Raw genomic sequence first — 17,963 nt, 5'->3', positions numbered from 1 at the left:
AAATGCATTTGTGAGAATTTAATACTCAGTATCTTTAAAGCTATGCTTATTTACATACACTGTTGCCTTGAACTAAAATTTCAAGAACACATGAAGATTTATTCTGAGGCACATTTGGATCAGCACGTAAATAAAAATTACCTTCTACTTCCTCTAGAAGTTTGAGAATTTTCTTCATTACTGTGGTCATCCCAATAATTGCCTAAAACATAGTACCAGAAAATGTATGACATATTACTGGAATTGACGCAAAGTTTAACATACTATCTTCAGTGAACCTTAGAACCATGTCTGATTCGTTCACCTCATTCTTCCTTCTCAACTTAAATTATAGAAGAGCATCATCAACAACAAAAGAAGCAAGCAAAAAGACAAACACACATTCAAATCTAAGGAAACAGTTTCCCTCTAACTTGTAAAGGAAAACCACATGAACAGTCTTACCTATAGCTCTGAGGGTCCTGTAGGTCTCCAGCATCACATCCTTGTAGAGACTCTTCTGGGAAGGATCCAGCAAAGCCCATTCTTCCCGAGTAAAGTTCACATGCACATCCTCATATGTCACTGCATTCTAGAACATCCCATACATGTTTATAATAGAAAGCATGGTGCGCACATATTGGACATATATTTCATTAACAATGTATTCAAATTAACTCCCTTTTCCTCCATCCTAACACAGAAGTTATAATGTAATCTCAACGTCATTTCAGACAGAAACTGAATTATGAGGTTCACATCTCGCATTTCCTCACCTTTTGAATGGGACATGCATTTGCAAGAAGAGTACCAATTAACAGATATAAAGAGACAAGCAAACAGTTCAACAACACTAAGTAGACACCATAGAGTCTATGAATAATTACAAACTACAAAAAGCAAGGAACTCTCAATTCTGAACATCTATGCTCCAAATACAAGGGCAACCACTTTCATAAGAGAAACTTTACTAAACCTCATAGCGCACATTGCACCTCACACAATAATAGTTGGAGACCTCAACACCCCACTTTCAGCAATACACAGATCACGGAAACAAAAACTAAACAGAGACAGAGTGAAACTACCAGAAGTCATGAACCAAACATTTCATCCTAAAGCAAAAGAATATACCATCTTCTCAGCACCTCACGGTACCTTCTCCAAAACTGACCATATAATCAGTCACAAAACAGGCCTCAACAGATACAAGAAGACTGAAATCATCCCATGAACCCTATCAGATCACCACTGACTAAGGCTGGTCTTAAATACCAACAAAAGCAAAGAAAAACTCCCATGCACATGGAAGCTTAACAACTCTACTCAATGATTACTTAGTCAAGGAAGAAATAAAGAAAAAAAATTAAAGGCTTTTGAGAATTTAATGAAAATGAAGACACATCATACAAAAACTTATGGGAAAAAATGAGAGTGATGCTAAGAGGGTGTGATGGCTTGTATATCCTTGGACCAGGGAGTGGCACCATCTGGAGGTGTAGCCTTGTAGGAATAGGTGTGACCTGGTTGGAATGGGTATGTTACTGTGGGTGTGGGCATAAGATCCTCACCCTAGTTGCCTGGAAGTCAGTCTTCCACTAGCCACCTTTGGATGAAGACAGAACTCTCAGCTCTGCCTGCACCATGACAGCCTGGATGCTGCCATGCTTCCACCTTGATGATAATGGACTGAACCTCTGAACCTGTAAGCTAGCGCCAATTAAATGTTGTTTTTTATAAGACTTGCCTTGGTCATGGTGTCTATTCACAGCAGTAAAACCCTAACTAAGACAGAGGGAAACTCACAACTCTAAGTGCCTCCAAAAAGAAACTGGAGAGAGCTTACACTAGCAGCTTCACAGTACAACTGAGAGTTCTAGAACAAAAAGAAGCAAATGCAACCAAGAAGAGTAGCCTGCAGGAAATAATCAAACTCAGTTCTGAAATAAAAAAAAAAAAAATCAGAATCAAAAGGAACTATTTAAGGAATCATCAAAACCAGTATCTGGTTCTTTGAGAAAATCAACAAGATAGATAAAATCTAAGCCAGACTAACCAGGGGGCAAAGAGACAGTATCCAAATTAACAAAATAAGGAATAAAAAAGGAGATATAACAACAAAATATACCTTAAAATAACTATTCAGTTTGTTGAGTTTTAACATTTGAAAGTATTAAAATCACATTCTACAAACATCATAAAAATACCATTGATAATATTTCTCACTGTGCTTCCAATTAGCATTTTCTTAATGTTTAACTTCAAAGAGTTTTTCCTTTTTTGATTTTTTTCAGCTCATGTTTTAAATTTATTAGTTATTTTCTTCATTTACATTTCCAATGCTATCCCAAAATCCCCGCATAGCCCCCCCACTCCCCTACCCAACGATTCCCACTTTTTGGCCCTGGCGTTCCCCTGTACTGAAGCAAATAAACTTTGCAAGACCAATGGGGCTCTCTTCCAAATGATGGCCGAATAGGCCATCTTCTGATACATATGCAGCTAGAGACTCGAGCTGAGGGGGGGGGGGGTGTGTGCTGGTTAGTTCATTTTGTTGTTGCACCTATAGGGTTGCAGACCACTTTAGCTACTTGGGTACTTTCTCTAGATCATCCATTGGGGGCCCTGTGATCAATCCAATAGCTGACTGTGAGCATCCACTTCTGTGTTTGCTAGACCGTGGCATAGCCTCACAAGAGACATCTGTATCTGGGTCCTTTGAGCAAAATCTTGCTAGTGTATGCAATGGTGTCAGCATTTGGAGGCTGATTATGGGATGGATCCCAGGGTATGGCAGTCTCTAGATGGTCCATCCTTTTGTCTCATCTCCAAACTTTGTCTCTGTAACTCCTTCCATGGGTGTTTTGTTCCCAATTCTAAGAAGGAGCAAAGTGTCCACACTTTGGTCTTCGTTCTTCTTGAGTTTCATGTGGTTTGCAAATTGTATCTTGTATCTTGGGTATTCTAAGTTTCTGGGCTAATCTCCACTTATCAAAGAGTACATATCATGTGAGTTCTTTTGTGATTGGGTTACCTTACTCAGGATGATGCCCCCCAGGTCCATCCATTTGCCTAGGAATTTCATAAATTCATTCTTTTTAATAGCTGAGTAATATTCCATTGTGTAAATATACCACATTTCTGTATCCATTCCTCTGTTGAGGGACATCTGGGTTCTTTCCAGATTCTGGGTATTATAAATAAGGCTGCTATGAACATAGTGGAGTATGTGTCCTTCTTTCCGATTGGAACATCTTCTGGATATATGCTCAGGAGTGGTATTGCTGGATTCTCCAGTATTACTATGTCCAATTTTCTGAGTAACAGCCAGACTGATTTCCAGAGTGGTTGTATAAGCTTGCAATCCCACCAACAATGGAGGAGTGTTCTTCTTTCTCCACATCCTCGCCAGAATCTGCTGTCACCTGAATTTTTGATCTTAGCTATTCTGACTGGTGTGAGGTAGAATCTCAGGGTTGTTTTCATTTGCATTTCCCTGATGATTAAGGATGCTGAACATTTTTTTCAGGTGCTTCTCAGCCATTCGGTATTCCTCAGGTGAGAATTCTTTGTTTAGCTCTGAGCCCCATTTTTTAATGGGGTTATTTGATATTCTGGAGTCCACATTCTTGAGTTCTTTATATATATTGGATATTAGTCCCCTATATGATATAGAATAGGTAAAGATCCTTTCCCAATCTGTTGGTGGCCTTTTTGACTTATTGACAGTGTCTTTTGCATTACAGAAGCTTTGCAATTTTATGAGGTCCCATTTGTCAATTCTCGATCTTACAGCACAAGCCACTGCTGTTCTATTCAGGAATTTTTCCCCTGTGCCCATATCTTCGAGGCTTTTCCCCTCTTCTCCTCTATAAGTTTCATTGTCTCTGGTTTTATGTGGAGTTCCTTGATCCACTTAGATTTGACCTTAGTACAAGGAGATAGGAATGGATCAATTCACATTCTTCTACATGATAATCGCCAGTTGTGCCAGCACCATTTGTTGAAAATGCTGTCTTTTTTACACTGGATGGTTTTAGCTCCCTTGTCAAGGATCAAGTTTCCATAGCTGTGTGGGTTCATTTCTGGGTCTTCAATTCTGTTCCATTGATCTACCTGTCTGTCACTGTACCAGTACCATGCAGTTTTTATCACAATTGTTCTGTAGTACAGCTTTAGGTCAGGCTGGTGAGTCCACCAGAGATTCTTTTATCATTGAGAAGAGTTTTTGCTATCTTAGGTTTTTTTGTTATTCCAGATGAATTTGCAATTTGCCCTTTCTAACTTGGTGAAAAACTGAGTTGGAATTTTGATGGGGATTGCATTGAAAAATTTAAAATATACTAACTGATAAGATAATTTCTGTCCTAGAAACACTAATAATGTTTTATAAGTAAACTGATTGTTACATTACGTACACAGATATATAATATATTTTAAATAATCATCTATTAAAACAGATGGAATCATATAAGGGCTTTAGAAAATATTTCTTAATGATTCATTTTTAATATTTTACGCTCTTTTACTATTCTCTCTCTCTCTCTTTCTGTTTGTTTGTTTGTTTGTTTGTTTTTGAGACAGGGTTTCTCTGCATAGCCCTGGCTGTCCTGGAACTCACATTATAGACCAGGATGGCCTGGAACTCAGAAATCCACCTGCCTCTGCCTCCCAAGTGCTGGGATTAAAGATGTGCACCACCACTGCCCTGCCTTTTACTGTTCTTATTCCCACAAAATATTGTATATGTTTTTAAACAATTTTGTATTCAACATTAGATTTAGAATCCTCAGTTGTGAATAATATTAAACATTCATTAATGATATTTTTAGGATTTGAAAGGATATGAACATAAGAGTTAAACAAATTTTTATGTATTATTTATCAAAATACTAAATATAATTAATGTGCTTAATGTAACAAAAAAGAAAAATAAATGAATCCAATGATATTTTAACAAGAAAGAAGAAAATATAAAAATAAAATGGAGGACACTTGAGAATATCATCCTTACCAAGGGAACACAGTATCAAATTGACCTTTGATAGTACGTACTCACTTATACATAAATATTAGCCATAAAATACAATTACCAAGCTATATCACACAGAACCAAAAGTTAATAACTAAGAAAGCAAGCCCAAGTGAGGATTTTGAATCTCACTGAGTGGGAATATAGGAGTCATAATCAGACAGATGGAGGGAGGGGCATTGGATTGTCAGAGGATGGTAAGGGAACAGTCAGCACAGGATCAGGTTTGAGGAAGTAAAGGAGAGATGACTAGATGGCCATGACTATGAATAGAAATCTAAAACTCATGGGGGTGAAGAGGTGGTGGAGCATCTCCAGAAAGAGACAGAAACCTGGTGTAAGACAAGCTCTCAAGAATCAACGGGGATGGCCTCATCTGTAACTCACTACAATGGGGATATTGATCATGCAGAGGATACTTCCTGGTGCCAGGCAGGAACCCCAGTGGGGCAGTAGAGACACCATCCAAGCCACAAAAATTTCAAAATTTACCCTGTCTAAAATAAATGTATGCATGATGAATGGAGGAGAGACTGACGGAATAGCCTAACAATTACCAGCCCAAATTGCGACACATCTCATGGGTAAGCACCAGTCCCTAACACTATTACTAGTACTCTGTTATGCTTACAGTCAGGAGCATGCTGTCCTCTGAGTGGCTCCACCCTGGGGCTGGTTTGTACAGAGACAGATACCCACAGCCAAACAGTAGATGAAGTTTGGGGATTCTATTGGAAGAATAGGAGCCAGTATTACAGTCCTCCCAGGAGACAGGAACTCTATAGGAAGGCCAACTGAGTCCATGAACTCTTATTGTTCTCTTTGTCTAAACGCTCAAGTAAAAAACATACATGGGCTGGATGTAGGCCTCCCAGCTCATTTGTAGTAGAGGTACAGCTTGGCCATCATGCGGGTCCCGAACAACTCGAAAAGAACATATCCAAAAGGATGTTGCCTAAATATAGGATTGGTTCTTCGAGTTGTGCTACCTTGTCTGGTCTCAGTGCAAGAGGAAGTGTGTATCCTAGCAGTGATTTTAGGTGCCAGAGTTGGAGGATAACCAAAAGGGCCCCCATCGTGTCAGAGGAGAATGGGATGAGGGCATGGGGGAAGGATTGTACGAGGGGGTTACGTGGGGTGGGAGTGTGGGGAGGGGCAGTAAGCAGGAGGTAAAGTGAATAAGTTAAAAAGATAAAATTCAACTTAAAATAAAAACAAAAACAAAAGCAAAATGAGCATGCTGGTTAGACTGGCTCAGGCATTTAATCCCAGCACTAGGTAGACAGAAGCAACATATCTCATTGAGTTGGATGGCCTGGTCTATGTGATCAGTTCTATGGCACCCAGAGATACATATTACGAACTTATATGCCAGTCTGCTCAGGAGAGCACTTGGGATGGAAAATCCACATAGCTTCTAGGACAGGGTCCCTTTTGGGCCTTCATCTTCAGCCAGGAGGCATAGCTGACCTCCAGACCTCTGCGCACTTTCCCTGTCAGTATAGAACGGGCTTCCAGGGAGGGCTCTGACTAGGAGACCAGGTGAGAACGACATTTGTATCCCGGGTCCCTCAGAAACCAGTCTGCACAGGAGAGCGTGCTGGCTGCAGAAGGAACATAGCTTCTCGGACAGGACCCCTTTTGGGACTTCATCTTCAGCCAGGAGGCATAGCTGACCTCCAGACCTCTATGCATCCTTCCCTGCAAGAGGAGAGCTTGCCTGTAGAGAGTGCTCTTACCACTGAGACTCAGGAGAGAGTTGGACTCCCAGGAGTGCTGACAGAGGCTAACAGAATCACAGGAGGAAAAAGCTTCAGCCAGAGACAGCTAGAACAACTATCTCCAGAGATTACCAGATGGAGAAAGGCAAACATAGGAACCTTACTAGCAGAAACCAAGACTACTCAGCATCATCAGAATCCAGCACTCCCACCACAGCGAGTCCTGGATATCCCAACACACCCGAAAACCAAGATTAGGATTTAAAATCATATCTCAGGATGCTGGTAGAGGATTTTAAGAAGAACATTAGTAACTCAATTAAATGTAGGAGAACACGGCTAAACAGTTAGAAGGTCTTGAAGAGGAAGGAAAAAAATCTCTAAAACAATTACAAGAAAACACTGCTAAACAGATAGAAGTCCTTAAAGAAGAAACACAAAAATCCCTTAAAGAATTACAGGAAAACAACCAAACAGGTGATGGAATTGAACAAAACCATCCAAGATCTAAAAATAGAAGTAGAAACAATAAAGAAAACCCAAAGGGAGACAACTCTGGAGATAGAAACCCTAGGAAAGAAATCGGGAAACACAGATGCGAGCATCAGCAACAGAACACAAGAGATGGAAAAGAGAATCTCAGGTGCAGAAGATTCCATAGAGAACATTGACACAACCATCAAAGAAAATGTAAAATGCAAAAAACTCCTAACTCAAAACATCCAGGAAATCCATGACACAATGAAAAGACCAAACCTACAGATAAAAGGAGTAGAGGAGAATGAAGATTTTCAACTTAAAGGGGCAGTAAATATCTTCAACACAATTATAGAAATAAACTTCCCTAACCTAAAGAAAGAGATGCCCATGAACATACAAAAAGCCTACAGAACTCCCAATAGACTGGACCAGAAGAGAAATTCCTCCCGACACATAATAATAATAACAACAAATACACTAAATAAAGATAGAATATTAAAAGCAGTAAGGGAAAATGGTCAAGTAACATATAAAGGCAGACCTATTAGAATTACACCAGACTTTTTACCAGAGACTATGAAGGCCAGAAGATCCTGAACAGATGTTATACAGACCCTAAGAGAACACAGCCCAGGCTATTACACAAAGAAACATCCTCAATTACCATAGATGGAGAAGCCAAAGTATTCCATGGCAAAACCAAATCACATAGTATTTTTCTGTGGAGAGCTGTGCCATGAGCAATCGCCATTATAAGATGGTGCTGGCTTCCTCTGCGCCTAACTAGTAAACAAGCCTTATGCGCAAGTGCAAGAGTGAATTCACGCCCAGTCACTGCCCATCTCAGGGCGTAGTACTGGGGTGATGGGCGAGCAACTAATCAGGTGCTGTCACGCCACATCAGGTGCTGAAACGTCACGCTGCGGGCTATATAAGCAGCACCATTTTCTGGGTTCGGGGTCTTCCTTATGTTGAAGCAATAAAAGCTTTGCCATAGAAGGATCCGGTTGTCCAAGTGAATTCTTGCCGGCGAGATACTAGCTCGGGCAAGATTTTTCCACAAATCCAGCCCTTCAAAGGATAGTAAAGGGAAAACACCAACACAAGGAGGGAAATTACGTCCTAGAAAAAGCAAGAAAGTAATCCTTCAGCAAATCTAAAAGAAGACAGCCGCAAGAAAAGAATCCCAACTCTAACAACAAAAATAACAGGAAGCAACAATTACTTTTCCTTAATATCTCTTAATGTCAATGGACTCAACTCCCCAATAAAAAGACACAGACTAACAGATTGGCTACACAAACAGGACCCAACATTTTACTGCTTACAGGAAACCCAGCTCAGGGAAAAAGACAGACAACTACCTCAGAGAGAAAGGATAGAAAACAATTTTCCAAGCAAATGTTATCAAGAAACAAGCTGGAGTAGCCATTCTAACATCCAATAAAATTCACTTCCAATCCAAAGTTATCAAACAAGACAAGAAGGGGCACTTCATACTCATCAAAGGTAAAATTTCCAAGATGAACTCTCAATTCTGAATATCTATGCTCCAAATGCAAGGGCTGCCACATTCATTAAAGAAACCTTAGTAAAGCTCAAAGCACACATTTCACCTCACACAATAATAGTGGGAGACTTCAGCACCACACATCATCAATGGACTGGGAAAGATAAGCTAAACAGAGACACATTGAAACTAACAGAATTATGAAGGAAACAGATTTAACATATATCTACAGAACATTTTATCTGAAAACTAAAGGATATACCTTCTTCTCAGCACCTCATGGTACCTCTCCAAAATTGATCAACAGATACAAAAATATTGAAATTATCCCATGCACCCTATCAGATCACCATGGACTAAGGCTGATCTTTAATAACAATATAAATAAAAGAAAACCAAAGTTGATGTGGAAGCTGAACAACACTCTACTCAATGATACCTTGGCCAAGGAAAAAATAAAGAAATTAAAGACTTTTTAGGGTATAATAAAAATGAAGCCACAACATACTGAAACTTATGGGACACAATGATGGCAGTCCTAAGAGGAAAACTCATAGCTCTGAGTGCCTCCAAAAAGAAACTACAGAGAGCATACACTAGCAGCTTGACAGCACACCTAAAAGCTCTAGAAAAAAGAGAAGCAAATTCACCCAAGAGCAGTAGCTTGCAGGAAATAATCAAACTCAGGGCTGAAATCAAGCAAGTGGAAACAAAAAGAACTATTCAAAGAATCCACCAAACCAGGAGCTGATTCGTTGAGAAAATCAACAAGATAGAAAAACCCTTAGCCAGACTCACTAGAGGGCACAGGGGCAGTATCCTAATTAATAAAATCAGAAATGAAAAGTGAGACATAACAACAGAACCTGAGAAAATCCAAAACATCATCAGATCCTATTACAAAAGGCTATACTCAACAAAACTGGAAAACCTGGATGAAATGGATAAATTTCTAGACAGATACCAGGTACCAAAATTAAATCAGGATCAGATTTATGATATAAAAAGGCCCATATCCCCTAAAGAAATAAAAGTAGTTATTAATAGTCTTCCAACAACAACCAAAAAAAGCCCAGGAACATATGGGTTTAGTACACAGTTCTATCAGACCTCCAAAGAAGACCTAATTTCAATTCTCCTCAAACTATTCCACCAAATAAAAATAGAAGGTACTTTACCAAATTCATTATATGAAGCCACAATTATGCTCACATCTAAACCACAGAAAGACCCTACAAAGAAAGAGAAATTCAGACCAATTTCCCTTATGAATAGCAATGCAAAAATACTCAATAAAATTCTTGCTAACTGAATCCAAGAACACATCAAAATGATCATCCATCCTGATCAAGTAGGCTTCATTCCAGGGATGCAGGGATGGTTTAATATACAGTAATACATCAACATAATCCACTATATAAAAAAACTCAAAGACAAAAACCACAAGATCAACTCCTTAGATGCTGAGAAAATATTTGAAAAAATCCAACATTCCATAATAAAAGTCTTAGAAAGCTCAGGAATACAAAGCACATACCTAAACATAGTAAAAACAATATACAGCAAACCAGTAGCAAATATCAAACTAAATGGAGAGAAACTTGAAGCAATCCCACTAAAATCCGGGACTAGACCAGGCTGCCCACTCTCTCCCTACCTATTCAATATAGTACTCAAAGTCCTAGTCAGAGCAATTAGACAATAAAAGGAGGTCAAGGGGATACAAATGGGAAAGAAAGAAGTCAAAATACCACTATTTGCAGGTGATATAATAGTATATATAAGTGATCCTAAAAATTCCACCAGGGAACTCTTAAACCTGATAGATAGCTTCAGTGAAGTAACTGGATATAAAATTAACTCAAGGGGGCTGGTGAGATGGCTCAGCGGTTAGGAGCGCCGACTGCTCTTCCAAAGGTCCTGAGTTCAAATCCCAGCAACCACATGGTGGCTCACAACCATCCGTAATGAGATCTGATGCCCTCTTCTGGAGTGTCTGAAGACAGCTACAGTGTATATAATAAAAATAAATAAATAAATATTTAAATAAAATTAACTCAAACAAATCAGTGGCCTTTCTCTACACAAAGGATAAACAGGCTGAGGAAGAAATTAGGGAAACAACACCCTTCACAATAGTCACAAATAATATAAAATACCTTGGTGCGACTCTAACTAAGGAAGTGAAAGATATATATGATAAGAACTTCACGTCTTTGAAGAATTCGAAGTAGATCTCAGAAGATGGAAAGATCTCCACTACTCATGAATTGGCAGGACTAATAGAGTCAAAACAGCTATCTTGCTGAAAGCAATCTACAGGTTCAATGAAATCCTCATCAAAATTCCAACTCAATTTTTCACCGAGTTAGAAAGGGCAATTTGCAAATTCATCTGGGATAACAAAAAAACATAAGATAGCAAAAACTCTTCTCAATGATAAAAGAACCTCTGGTGGACTCACCAGCCTGACCTAAAGCTGTACTACAGAGCAATTGTGATAAAAACTGCATGGTGCTGGTACAGTGACAGACAAGTAGACCAATGGAACAGAATTGAAGACCCAGAAATGAACCCACACAGCTATGGAAACTTGATCCTTGACAAGGGAGCTAAAACCATCCAGTGTAAAAAAGACAGCATTTTCAACAAATGGTGCTGGCACAACTGGCGATTATCATGTAGAAGAATGTGAATTGATCCATTCCTATCTCCTTGTACTAAGGTCAAATCTAAGTGGATCAAGGAACTCCACATAAAACCAGAGACAATGAAACTTATAGAGGAGAAAGAGGGGAAAAGCCTCGAAGATATGGGCACAGGGGAAAAATTCCTGAATAGAACAGCAGTGGCTTGTGCTGTAAGATCGAGAATTGACAAATGGGACCTCATAAAATTGCAAAGCTTCTGTAAGGCAAAAGACACTGTCAATAAGACAAAAGGGCCACCAACAGATTGGAAAAGGTTCTTTACCAATCCAAAATCATATAGGGGACTAATATCCAATATATATACAGAACTGATGAAGATGGGCTCCAGAATATCAAATAACCCCATTAAAAAATGGGGCACAGAGCTAAACAAAGAATTCTCAACTGAGGAATATCGAATGGCTAAGAAGCACCTGAAATGTTCAACATCTTTAATTATCAGAGAAATGCAAATGAAAACAACCCTGAGATTCCACCTCATACCAGTCAGAATGGCTAAGATCAAAAATTCATGTGACAGCAGATGCTGGCGAGGATATGAAGAAAGAGAAACACTCCTCCATTGATTTCAAGCTTGTACTCCACTCTGGAAATCAGTCTGGCGGTTCCTCAGAAAATTGGGCATAGTGCTACCGGAAGATCCAGCAATATCTCTCCTTGGCATATATCCAGAAGATATCCCAACTGGTAATACAAACACATGTTCCATTATGTTCATAGCAGCCTTATTTATAATAGCCAGAAGTTCGAAAGAACCCAGATGTCCCTCAATAGAGGAATGGATACAGAAAATGTGGTACATTTACACAATGGAGTACTACTCAGCTTTTAAAAACAATTAATTTATGAAATTCCTAGGCAAAGGGATGGTTCTGGAGGTTATCATCCTGAGTAAGGTAACCCAGTCACAAAAGAACTCACATGATATGCCCTCATTGATAAGTGGACATTATTCCAGAAACTTAGAATACCCAAGATACAATTTGCAAACACATGAAACTCAACAAGGATGAAGATCAAAGTGTGGCTACTTTGTCCCTCCTTAGAATAGGGAACAAAATACCCATGGAAGGAGTTACAGAGACAAAGTTTGGAGCTGAGATGAGAGGATCGACCATCCAGAAACTGCCCCACCCGGGGATCCATCCCATAATAAGCCACCAAAAACAGACACTATTGCATATGCCAGTCAGGTTTTACTGAAAGGACCCTGATATAGCTGTCTCTTGTGAGGCCATGCCATGCCTGGCAAACACAGAAGTGGATGCCCTCAGTCATCTATTGGATGGAACACAGGGCCCCCAATGGAGGAGATAGAGAAAGTCTCCCAAAAAGCTGAAGGGTTCTGCAACGCTATAGGTGGAACAACAATATGAACTAACCAGTAACCTCTGAGCTCCTGTCTCTAGCTGCATATGTAGCAGAAGATGGCCTAGTCAGCCATCATTGGGAAGAGAGGTCTCTTGGTCTTGCAAACGTTATATGACCCAGGTACAGGGGAATACCAGAGCCAAGAAGTGGGAGTGGGTGGGTGTGTAGGGGAGCAGGATGGGGGGAGGGTATAGGGGACTTTCGGGATAGCATTTGAAATATAAATGAAGAAAATACCTAATAAAAAAATTGGGAAAAAATAAATTAAAAAAGCAAGTCATTTTTTAAAAAAGCATATGAAATATTTGTATGACAAGTTAAATCATTTTAAAAAATTGAAGTAGACCTAAGAAGATGGGAAACTTTCTAATGCTCACGAATTGGTAGGATTGATGCAGTCAAAACACAAATCTTCACAAAAGTAATCTACAAATTCAACACAATCCCTGACAAAATGCCAAAAACGTTTACAGACCTTGAAATGACAATTTCCAGCTCCCAGGACAAAAACCCAGGAGAGCTAGTAGGAAAATAGTAGGAAAATAACTACATGTGAAAGACCCAAAATGTGAGGACCTTGGCACCCTGAGTAGCTGTGTAAGGGGGTATTTAAAGGAAGAAACCACAACTCAAGGGGGTGGGAAGGGCATTGTTGGAAAATACCAAAAATACCAGTTAAGAGTCACAAGGAAGTGCAAAGTCACAAGAGTCACAAGGAATACCAGGTAATTGTGTGGGTTATTTCTCAAGACAGTTTCTCAGAGCCCCTAACACTAGCACATTTGCATAGCGGGTTCCAGCAATGGTCAGCGTGGGTCAGGATGACTTTCTTTGAATGAACACTCCTTGAACCCAGGAAGCAGGTGGGTGGAGGAATGCCTCTATCTGTTTTATAATTAGTATACCTTCCAGCATTGAGTCACAGAGGTCACATTCGCAAGCCTGGGCCTAAAGGCCTAGAATTTTGCTTTTACATCATACTTTTTCATTGGTACTGGCATACAGACACACAGCTTGATCAATGGAATAGAGTTAAAGAACCATAGACAAATCAAACCACATATGTACACCTGGAGTTTCTTAGGGAATTCACCTAGACACATTGAAAAAAACAAGACCTTAAAGGGGTTCTGAGACAAGGGGTGCATGGGAATAGCAAAAAAAAAAAAAAAAAAAAAAAAAAAAAAAAAAAAAAAAAAAAAAAAAAAAACAAGACAAGAAGTCAAACTGTGGATTCTAGCTGATGACCTGTGTTCTGCTTGGGGCAGCTTTTTCAGTCTGCTGCTCTCTATGTTCTGCTTCTTCCCTGGAGATCTCTCTCTGTCCATGGGGAGGGAAGGAGGGAGAGAGGAGAGAGAGAGAGAGAGATATCCAAGTATTTCTCTTTTATCCTTAAAATGTTTCTAGATGCATCAACTCATAAAACCCAGATCCAATCATTATTGTACATATCAATCCAATCATTTATTCAAATTTCCTTTTGAGCATTTCAGGAATCACCATCCCCAGGCACAAGTCTTTAGATTCTTAAGACACAGGAAACATACATTTTTTTTCTTAACAATGCAAAAGAATTCAGGGATCCATTAGCCTTTCTTAAGCATACTTTAGAAGCCAGTTCCATTGCACAAGGTCATCAAATTACCATTTTTACCACTCCAGGCAATGGCCTTGCCCCTGTTCAAACTGACCTTGAACTCTGGAATGTGCATGCCTTTATATCTCCCTGCCTTTGCATCTATTTCACTTGCTGGCTCACAGGGTAACTGACTTGGTTACTTTAGATTCCTTAAGGAGCCCCTGATGTGATTCCTCTTGCATCCTTCTTTTTGCAGAGTTGCAAAATTATATATTTTCAAACTCATGTAGCCTTAAAAGCTGTCCTGAAATCTGTTTTTTACCTGAAATCTCAGTTTTTATAACTTCGATGTGACATAGCTACACCCTCAATTCCAGGACTCCAGCAGTTTCTAACCAGCATGGAGGCATTAACATTCACAGGGAAGAAGTTCCTCTGAAAATGAAATCCCCTGTTTTCAGAGAAAAGAGTCCTCTGTTAGTGGGTCCAGAAAATTTGTACATGATTACATAAACAAGCCTTACTTATACCTACAACAGCCATCAACACTCAGGAAGGCTCACACCAGTGTCCCAGGGGCAGGAACCATGTCTACCTGGGCCTATCAGGACCACACTTGGCTTAGCAAAGTGGTGCTTGTTACACTGTAGTTCTACATGGAGATGTATGGAAAGAGGTCTATCTTCTTTGCCCTGCACTAAACTCATTTCCAAATAGATTTCCAAAGATTTAAAATAAAACCAGACACATTGATCCTGACAGAAGGATAATGGGAGAACCTCACTGAATTCAATGTCACAGGAGACAACCTTCTGAACAGAATACTAATAGTGCAGAAACTAAGATAAATTCATAAATTGGACCTCATGGAACAGTGAGGTTTTTCTAAGGCCAAAGCCCAGACAATTGGACAAATAGACAGTCTAAGGAATGAGAAAAGTATTTGTACAATTTAAACATACCTGATAAACTTGTAATATACAAAAATATATACAGACCTCACAAAACTAGATGATCTAAAATCAAAAACTCCAGATAAAAAATAGGGTAGAGATTTAAACCATGAATTCTCAACAGACAATCTCAAATGGCTGAGAAACTCTTAAAGAAATGTTCACCATCCTTAGCCATTATGGAATTGCAATTGAAAACTACTTTGTGAGTCCATGTTACATGTCACAATGGTGAAGATAACTAACACAAATGATTTTCATATTAGTGAGAATATAAAGCAAGTGTGACACCTTCTACTGCTTGTAGGAGTGCAGACAAATATAGCCAATAAGGGAACCAGTATCATGATTCCTCAGGAGACTGGGAATGCATCCACCTCAGGACCAAGCTATATCAGTCTTGGGCATAAATGAAAAAGGTACTCCATCCAGCAACCCAGGACACATGCTCACCTATGTTCACAATAGCTTTATTTGTATTAGACAGAAGGTAAAAACACATAGATGTTCCACAGCTGAAAACTGCAGAAACAAATGTGGTATGTCTGTACAATGAGTACCACTCAGCTGCTAAAAATATGACAACATGAAATGACTGCAGCACAACAGGCTGATGACTGCAGCTAGAGTAAAAGCACCCTACCTGAGGTAACCCAGACTTAGAATGATGTAATGTTATACATTCCCCCATAAGTGGATATTAGCTCTTAGGTAAATTTTAATGAAGCTATCCCCTACAGGCCCAGAGAGGTTATGTAAAGAGAAGAGATGGAGAGGTGACACAGACATCTTTCTGCAAAGCAGAAATAGAATAGACTCTCTGGGTAGACTGAGATAAATGAGGAAAGAAGTGGTAGGGGTCATTTGGAGGAGGGATGTAGGAAGAAAGTATAGTTCAGGGAGAAAGAGCTGCAAGTAGTGGGCAACTGCACGTTTGTAAAGGAACAAAGTGCCGTGGGAACTTTCAGGACACTCTGAGGGTGACCCTGGTGACCACTCCTACTAATGGAGGACAGGGTCTTAACTGCTCGTCCTTTATAAGCAGTGTGGATTCAGTGTTGGGAACAGGTTACATTTCATTGAGTTGTTAGCCAAGGATGGCTCAAAACTACCCATGCTGATTCCGTGGAAAACATCTTGCTCTCAGCAACCCAAGCACAGGGACTAATTTTTTGGACAACTTTCACACAACTCACTAAATCTCAAAATCAACTTTGTGCTTGTTTGGAGCCTTAATTCCTATGTTCTAGTCTCTTTGCAGAGAGAAGGTAGTCAGTAGGACACAGAAAGAAAAGAAAATCGTGAAAAAAATACAAGGTATAAAACCTCTACATACACATTCCTGTCTGTAAAATGTGCTGAGCAAACTTGCTAATGACCCTTTTTGAGTGGCCAACCAATATGTGGTTTAATTTGAGGAGCTGGACATCAGCAGGAACCCAATTCTTACATGGCCAAGGTTTTCAGAAACCCCACAAAGACTTAAATAGCAAAAATGGATTGCTTGGGGCTCAGCCAGGTCCTCTGCTTCTGTGTTATGGTGGTTAACTTGGTGATGTGTGGTAACCCTAACACTGGGAGGAAGTATGGCTCTGACTCCTTTGCTTGATCTTGATGTTCTTTTCTTCCTATTGGCTTGCCATGGACAACCCCAAATTGAGGGCTTTTAACAAGCCTTCTCGGTCTTGTTTTGATCTGCTTGGCTCTCCTCTCCTTGCAACCTGCTCTCCTCTAAAGAGAAAACAGAATGAGAGGAAATCTGTGGGAGAGGAGGATAGAAGAGGTGGCAGTGTAACTGGAAGGAATGGAGGGACAAAAAACTGTAGACCTAATATACTATATGAGAGAAGAATCTAGTTTCAATGAAAATTAATTCAATTATTGCTTGAATGAAAATGCAAAGAGCTGGGCAGTGGTTGCATATGCTATTTAATCCTAGCACTTGAGAGGCAGAGGCACATGGATTTCTGAGTTCCAGGCCAGCCTGATCTACAGAGTGAGTTTAGGACAGCTGGGGCTATAGAGGGAAACAATGTCTCATGAAACTGAAAAAAAAAAAAAAAGAAGCAGAAGAAGAAGAAAAGAGGAAAAGGAAGAAGAAGAAGAAGAAGAAGAAGAAGAAGAAGAAGAAGAAGAAGAAGAAGAGGAAGAGGAAGAGGAAGAGGAAGAGGAAGAGGAGGAGGAAGAGGAAGAGGAAGAGGAAGAAGAAGAGGAAGAAGAGGAAGAGGAAGAAGAAGAAGAAGGAGGAGGAGGAGGAGGAGGAAGAAGAAGAAGAAGAAGAAGAAGAAGAAGAAGAAGAAGAAGAAGAAGAAAAGAAGAAGAAGAAAAGAAGAAGAAGAAGAAGAAAAGAAGAAGAAGAAAAGAAGAAGAAGAAGAAGAAGAAAAGAAGAAGAAGAAGAAAAGAAGAAGAAGTAGAAAAGAAGAAGAAGAAGCGAAAACAGAATCTGCAAAGAAGGGAAACAGTAATGAAGAAATAAAACCAGAATAATGAAGACTATGAAACCATGACTTTTGACAGATACATTTCTCATGCTCTTTCTGAAGAGGATGACCATCACAGAAGCATTCATGCCAAATCCACTCCTACACACTGTGTAGACCTGTAAAATCATATTTTTATTCAACAA

The 17,963-nt window shown here is 39.5% G+C and overlaps 1 protein-coding gene across 1 annotated transcript in view; it reads right to left on the bottom strand.

The window, feature by feature from the left end:
* Gm31255 (predicted gene, 31255) overlaps positions 1 to 17,963 on the bottom strand; it is a 44,382-nt gene that overhangs the window by 11,901 nt on the left and 14,518 nt on the right. The window contains exons 2-3 of the mRNA XM_030254963.1: positions 445 to 571; positions 142 to 202 (exon numbers count right to left, since the gene is read on the bottom strand). Coding sequence (XP_030110823.1) covers positions 142 to 202; positions 445 to 571 — 188 coding nt within the window. The remainder of the gene's footprint in view (positions 1 to 141; positions 203 to 444; positions 572 to 17,963) is intronic.

Source organism: Mus musculus, chromosome 5, assembly GCF_000001635.26.
Source record: "Mus musculus strain C57BL/6J chromosome 5, GRCm38.p6 C57BL/6J".
NCBI classification, from domain to species: domain Eukaryota; kingdom Metazoa; phylum Chordata; class Mammalia; order Rodentia; family Muridae; genus Mus; species Mus musculus.
The sequence above is the reverse complement of the archived record's forward strand: the minus strand, read 5'-3'. Positions and strand labels throughout refer to the sequence as shown.